Source organism: Sphaeramia orbicularis, unplaced genomic scaffold (genome assembly GCF_902148855.1).
Source record: "Sphaeramia orbicularis unplaced genomic scaffold, fSphaOr1.1, whole genome shotgun sequence".
Taxonomy (NCBI): domain Eukaryota; kingdom Metazoa; phylum Chordata; class Actinopteri; order Kurtiformes; family Apogonidae; genus Sphaeramia; species Sphaeramia orbicularis.
The window spans coordinates 216041-223899 of NW_021941597.1; the positions used below are offsets into that span (position 1 = coordinate 216041).

Below are 7859 nucleotides of genomic sequence, written 5' to 3' on the forward strand. Positions count from 1 at the left end.
AGCTGACAGTTACAGTTTGTCATACTTATGTACTTTTGCTCAGTGAACAGACTAGCAAATAACACAAGTTGATCGGACCAGTATTTTGGAAGATAATAGTAATTTTGAATCGGATATCCTTACAATCCCGTTGCTATGGCCAGAACGCTTTGGTGGTGACTGCTGGACAAATGCGGTACCGCATGAACGAATAGACAATAGCATAAAAACGACCACATCTAGAACTTGTGGAACCACACGGGTCAGCGCACTAGTTACATATAATAATGAAAATTCATGGACAGACACTGAAAGTTAAGTTTTAATATTTAGCAAAAAAGACATTTTCTAACACTTTTACTGTAAAAAACAAACAAAAAACCCTAACATATAAAAGTCTAGTCCTGTTCTAATGGGAGTCCTTAAAGGATTAAAGATGGGAACAGGATGTGTGGACACTAGTGATGGGAAGATTATCTGATACGCATCGTTACGTCGACACGTGCGTGTATGATCCCAGTGCACCGGTAGAGAAACTGAGAGTGAATGAAAAGTTTGGAATGAGATTGCGATGCATTGGTTATTGAATGTTTGTATCGATGAAATTCAATACGTTCAATACAATGTATTTTTACTTTCATTTAAGTGTTTCTATTTATTTGAGTAAAGTTTTTCTTTCTTTCAATCCCACATTAATGTGTGCCGTGGACTCGTGGATGTGTACACTGTACACTAAAAGTCTGAGCTCTGTGGATGGACTGAGCATGTGCACCACAGATGAATACTGTACTGTGTGTACGTGTGACAGACAGAAGGAATAGACCACATGTGGTTTATGAACGTGTACTTTTACGATATCAGCTGTACTGAATACTGTACTGTGTGTAAGTGTATGTGACAGACATAGAAGGAATAGAGCCAACCCTAGTGGACACTGAAACACTGTTTGAACCTCGGTACCGTTTTTTGAGGATGCAGCTGCAGACGCTTCCACACCTTCAACGAACACCCAGGCATCTGCCTCCGATGCAAATTTCTTAAAACACGCTGAAGGAAACCTATGGACCTGAGCTTTACAATCAACCCTGAAACACAGCAGAACAAGAACAGAGAGAACATGAAGAACAGAGAACACCAACAGTAAACACAAACAACACAGAACATGAAGAACAGAGAGAAAACAAAGGAAAGAGAGAACATGAACAGAGAACATGAAGGACAGAGGGAACACGAAGGAAAGAGAGAACACGAACAGAGAACATCAAGAACAGAGGGAACACGAAGGAAAGAGAGAACACGAACAGAGAACATCAAGAACAGAGGGAACACGAAGGAAAGAGAGAACTCAAACACAGAACATGAAGAACAGAGAGAACTTTTACATGTACTTTCAAGCTCTTAAATTAAAATTCAAGCACTTTTCAAGCCTGGCAGGCATTTTCAAGGATTTCAAACAGTGTCCGACTGTAATCCAGGGTCCGGACCAGTGCAGTCGTACAGGGTTAGAATAGAGGCAGGAAATGACAGTGGATGACAAGTGTAAAGGAGATTCATATATATCAGGGTAGAGACTGCGATCCGGTAGGATCGGCGATTCTACCAGTAGAGACTCCGATCGTAGTCTCTACCAGTAGAAACTCCGATCGTAGTCTCTACCGGTAGAAACTCCGATCGTAGTCTCTACCAGTAGAAACTCCGATCGTAGTCTCTACCGGTAGAAACTCCAATCGTAGTCTCTACCGGTAGAAACTCCGATCGTAGTCTCTACCGGTAGAAACTCCGATCACAGTCTCTACTGGTAGAAACTCCGATCCTGCCAGTAGAAACTCCGATCGGGTTAGGGTTAGGGTTAGAGACTGTGATCGGAGTTTCTACTGGTAGAGACTACAATCGGAGTCTCTACTGGTAGAATCGCCGATCCTACCAGATCGCAGTCTCTACCCTGACATATACACAAACCACTTGGATATGAAAAGAACACACTGCAGAAACTAAAAGAGATGAAAGAAGAAAAGACTGAAAATACAGAAACTAAAAGAGATGAAAGAAGAAAAGACTGAAAATACAGAAACTAAAAGAGATGAAAGAAGACTGAAAATACAGAAACTAAGAGATGAAAGAAGAAAAGACTGAAAATACAGAAACTAAAAGAGATGAAAGAAGAAAAGACTGAAAATACAGAAACTAAAAGAGATGAAAGAAGACTGAAAATACAGAAACTAAGAGATGAAAGAAGAAAGACTGAAATACAGAAACAAAAGAGATGAAAGAAGACTGAAAATACAGAAACTAAGAGATGAAAAGAAGAAAAGACTGAAAATACAGAAACTAAAAGAGATGAAAGAAGACTGAAAATACAGAAACTAAGAGATGAAAGAAGAAAAGACTGAAAATACAGAAACTAAAATAGATGAAAAAAGAAAAAACTGAAAATAAAGAAACTAAAGGAGATGAAAGAAGAAAAGACTGAAAATACAGAAACTAAAATAGATGAAAAAAGAAAAGACTGAAAATACAGAAACTAAAGGAGATGAAAGAAGAAAAGACTGAAAATACAGAAACTAAAAGAGATGAAAGAAGAAAAGACTGAAAATACAGAAACTAAAGGAGATGAAAGAAGAAAAGACTGAAAATACAGAATCTAAAAGAGATGAAAGAAGAAAAGACTGAAAATACAGAAACTAAAGGAGATGAAAGAAGAAAAGACTGAAAATACAGAAACTAAAGAGATGCAAGAAGAAAAGACTGAAATACAGAAACTAAAGGAGATGAAAGAAGAAAAGACTGAAATACAGAATCTAAAGAGATGAAAAGAAGAAAAGACTGAAAATACAGAAACTAAAAGAGATGAAAGAAGAAAAGACTGAAAATACAGAAACTAAAAGAGATGAAAGAAGACTGAAAATACAGAAACTAAAGGAGATGAAAGAAGAAAAGACTGAAAATACAGAAACTAAAGGAGATGCAAGAAGAAAAGACTGAAAATACAGAAAACTAAAGGAGATGAAAGAAGAAAAGACTGAAAATACAGAAACTAAAAGAGATGCAAGAAGAAAAGACTGAAAATACAGAAACTAAAGGAGATGAAAGAAGAAAAGACTGAAAATACAGAAACTAAAGGAGATGAAAGAAGAAAAGACTGAAAATACAGAAACTAAAACAGATCCATTATTAATCCATTACTTTCTTTTGCCCCTAATGATACTTTAATTATGGCACATTTTTGCTCCAACACAAACTGGTGTTACAGAAAAACATACATGTTATTTGCGTTGGTAAAAATACACAGATTTTTTTTTTTTTTATTCCATTACCAGGCTTATTTTGCCATTTTTTCCCACAAAAACATAATTTAAGTAAATCATCATTCTTACCATATCAAAGTACTTATAAATATCTACCAAGTATGTATTATAAGTGACCTTAGATTAATTACTTGAACAGTAAATTATTTGATCTGTTACCACTTTTCCAGGCCCTGGTCCAGGCTTATATGTGTCAAAGAAAACACAGTCAACATGTTCACAGCCCATTCTGAGGGTTCTTTTAAATGATAACAATGAATGTGGTCCCATTCTGGACCATTATTACTGTCATATCTGTGTGTCAATGACATGTCTGCATACACAGTCTTTAAAATGGTCTCACCAAATAGATTAGAATAAATGTTCTATGGTTCAAAACTCTGCACCGAACCGGACACTGGGACGTTTCCATGACAACAGCTTTTTCGACATCTGACCTCAAGTAAAGTTTCAGCAGCGGAAACCAGGGAAAGCCTTATTTTACCCATAATTCCAGGGGCTTTGGAAGCGGTTCCACTACACTGGTTTACTGAGGCTGATGTAGGTGCATTTAAAGTGGACATGTGTGCTTGGATCCAGTCTCACCAGCTCCTGTAGACGCCTGGGTGGAAGCCCCTCCTCACCCCGTAGTAACATGAGTCCTTCATCCTTTGGTCTGCTGGTCCACACCGTTCTGTGAAGAAGAGCCGCTCAGTCACATGACTGTCCCCACAACAACCATACAGGACCCACGGAGCGTTCCAGAGGACTGGGAGGGCCACCATGTCCCAGCCGGAGTCCAGCACAGCCCCCCTCATCCGTGTGGAACCCGAAGTCCACATTGGGGGGGGGGGGGGCGGCGGTTCAGACTGGCGCCCTGTACGCCGCCATTGTTGTAGTTGGCGGCGGGCTCCGGCTCATTCCCTCCAATGCATTTGACCTCATTGGATGTGGGAAACTTCCCTCCTCCCTACACTTTGGAACGCACCATTAGACACACCAGCAGCCGGTGAGCCGCCACGTTCACTGCGCGTTTTCACCGTCAAACACTAACATTCAGCAGAAAAGTACGGACACCACGAACACATGCGGCTAAGCTAGTATTGGGGAGCTAGCAACGATTAGCAACAGGCTAAAAACACACACTAAAGCAAGTCTAAATGACGTCTGTGCTCCTACTTTATGTCTAAGGTGACAACTTTTATTTCATTTCATATCATTTCATTTCTAGAAAAACAAAGCAGTAAAATTATTTTAAAAAGCACGACTCAATTGTCCTCCTCACCTACCGAAATCCCGAGCTGGTCTGAGCATGCGTGAGAATACTACTTCCTGTCACTTGTCGCCAAATCATTTCAACAATTAATTTTCAATAATTAATCAGTTTTTTAAACTGTCATGAATAACAATAATAATATTAATAATGATCATCATCACCATCATCAAAATGAAAGTTTTCACCCCAAAAAAATTAATTTGAGTTTGATATGCATAAAAATACTGATTTTTTATCAAATTTGAATTTATTTGTTCCATTAATCATAAAATGAATTAATAAATGAGTACATAAATTATATAAAATGATGAAAGAAAGTATGTATAAATGATCAACTAAGAGGATAAAGCAGGTTCAGAAAATGAATGAATGAATGATCAACTAAGATTTTTTTAAAATAAATCTTTATTGACAATAGATTCATGATAAACATTGACATTTTTTAACAATGATCAAATAAGTAGTTCAATTTAACATGTAAATGCAAATACAGATTTTTCTAACACGGGACTTTGACATATTCTTTAAGTTTATAACTCATCGAGGTGAATATTTTTCACATATGAATCCTTATCCAAATACTTGTAGTGTTTGTTTAATTTAACATGTAACATTTGTCCTTAGTAGCTATGAATATGTCTACATACAGAGGTGATGGGATATCACAGGTGCTGTTTTTTACATTTCCTTATTAACAATGTATATAATTTTGTTACTTTTGTTGCTAATAAAATATTATGAAATGAAGTTGTGGGCATTTGTCTCTTTTTTCATTAAGGCTGTGGGCATTTGTCTGCACATCTGAGACAGCAGCTCGTTGACTTGAACCAGGCAGACACTGCTGGATGAGCCACCAGACTGTAGCTGTGGACAAGAACCAACAAAAGGCTGGTGCACAATCCACAAACTGTGGTAAGGACATATTCAATTAATTATTAGATGTGTGCTATTTGGGTGGGAATTTTATCTGTGTTCTTAGTTAATTGCACAGTGTATGATAGTGTGGTTTGACTGGTGGAACTGATTAAAGTCCTGAATGTGTCACATTGACCTGCTTGAACCTGGAGGGGTTTGTTCCCAAAGTGACTGATTTTTTGTCTTGTATTTTTTTAGGAAGGTGTGCACCGTCTGCAGAACAGTGAAGGAAACAACAGACGTATGAACCAGAGCAAAGGTCCGATTTGAAAGAGCCTGGATCCATTCTGCTCTGTAGAAGTAAACGTATGCCTTTAATGTCTGCTTTTTCTGAACTCTTTCTATTTGGTTTTCAGACTGAGCTCACCCACACTGAAGCAGGGACTGCTCATTTAATGGCAGCTCCAGCTGAAGGTCCAGGCTGGAATGGAGTAGAAAGTGGAGTCCTGTTGATGAAGGAACTTGAATAGTTTGTTGTGTTTTGTTTCTCTATTGTTCTAATTCTATGCATGTATTTTTTTTTTTACTCTTCCTAACTTGTATATTTTAATTCCAGTGGTCTGTAAGATATAATGAAACAGTCCGATGGAACTCCACATACAGCCAACCAGATCTAACAGTCCAGGCAGAAGCCATGAATGTTTCAGCCCACTGCAGAGAAGAAAGACGGGAAGATTTAGAAGAATCTGTGTTTAATCTGAATCTGACACAAGTTGCCATCACCACAGGCAAGTGGAGCTGAAGTAACCCTCAGTGTGATCATCCCCATCACAGCATAAAGAAAGCTCGCAAAACTGAGGTCAGCTACATCATCAACCTACCAAAGGATCCAAGCCCAGTCACTGTGGAAACAATGAGAGAAGAACTCATGCAAGAGGTCGAGAAGACTGAGAGAAACCAGTTCATTATAGACAAGCTCATGAACACAACCCATGCCCTTCATCGACCACAGAGACATCATGGACAGACGGTCAGCTCTGCTTATGGAGACACAGGTAAATAAAAAAATAAAAAAGGAACACAGTCCAGCCCAGATCCTGCTCTTTTAACGGCATGTCAAAGTTTCAAAACTTCTCCACAAAGCAAGTGGTGGATCTAAAGGGTCACAACACAGTGTGTATAGTGAACCAATTATACACAGTAAACAGGGTTATTAGTTTAACTTCCTTTAGATACCATTATATAGCCTGTTTTTAAATTAATGAATAATTGACTGAACATTTGGACCTTGGTACTGACTTATTCTTAATAGAAGAGAATTGCCCTTTATTTCTCTACCTGCCATCTGAACACTTCTGAAAACACCTGAACACTTCTGCACTTCACTCATCTTTGTGCGTTTTGGTGTAATTGTATCCATGTACAGGTGTTTCACCAGTGTTAACCTGCACAGTCAGTTCTAGAAGGAGCTGGACAGACACACACCTAAACTCATCCCCCTGTACAGAGACAAGGCCGCCAAGTCCAGCAAGACAGAGGAGGAGGAGCTACGCAAGATCATGAGGATTTGTGACCTCCAGGTGAGTTTGGAACTTTGGATGTTTCACAAACTTCAACAGATCTTTTGTGGACAGCTGTAACTAAGCTGGAGTGTGAAATACCTCCCATGCAGTACAGTCATGTCTTTGGACTGACCTGAGTTTAAGTGAAAACTGTCCCCTCATCAGAGGTAGACATCGTGATAAGATGTATCCAATGAGGGAGAAGTGCCCTGAAAAGACACTTTATCAGCTTCAGTTTGAAAGTCTAATTACATTTGTGATGACTATTGTTATAAAATAGATTTACAGTTTCATTAAACCTGATCGTGCATTCTTTGTGAGAATTCAGAACTATTTAACATCTTGATTTAAAGAGTTTTTGCGTTGCATTTGTGTAATTACTACTGCAGTAGCTATTGTTTGTCTATTTAGGAACAACATGATGTAAATATGAGGCGGGCCCTCATCCTTCATGCACTTCCTGTGTACCTGCGGGAAGATGCCTCCAACTTCTTCAAGACCTGTGATGTAAGTACACTGGGTGTGTTCAAGAGTGTTCACACTTGACTGCCCATTTTTTCTGCTGCTGCTTGGCCCATTTGTTGTTGCTCAGTTACAATTGCTTGTCAATGGCAGTGTGTGCTTTTAAAGTCCTCCAGCTCCCACTCACACCAGTAACACCTGGGGATGAGCAAACGACTTCTGGGGTTACAGCAGCAAATCAGCTTTGAGCAGAAAGAGACTTGAGCCGGCGAAAGGTTGTTGGAGTTGGGATTTCTGATGACAAGCAATGAGCACATTTGTATGCACTGCTGCTGTCGCTCTGAGACTCAGTGTTTTTTCACCTGGGGAGGACTGAGCACATTACCTGTTTATATTGGCTTTTGTACGTCAATTCATCAACAACAAAAAAAATGTAGCTAT

General features: G+C 38.9%; 1 protein-coding gene across 1 annotated transcript in view; it reads right to left on the reverse strand.

Annotated features, from left to right (window-relative positions):
• Positions 1 to 4081, reverse strand: part of LOC115416371 (ribonuclease H1-like) — an 11719-nt gene extending 7638 nt beyond the window's left edge. Inside the window, exons 1-2 of the mRNA XM_030130115.1 lie at positions 3870 to 4081; positions 940 to 1064 (exon numbers count right to left, since the gene is read on the reverse strand). Coding sequence (XP_029985975.1) covers positions 940 to 1064; positions 3870 to 4081 — 337 coding nt within the window. The remainder of the gene's footprint in view (positions 1 to 939; positions 1065 to 3869) is intronic.
• Between the last annotated feature and the right edge of the window lie 3778 nt (positions 4082 to 7859).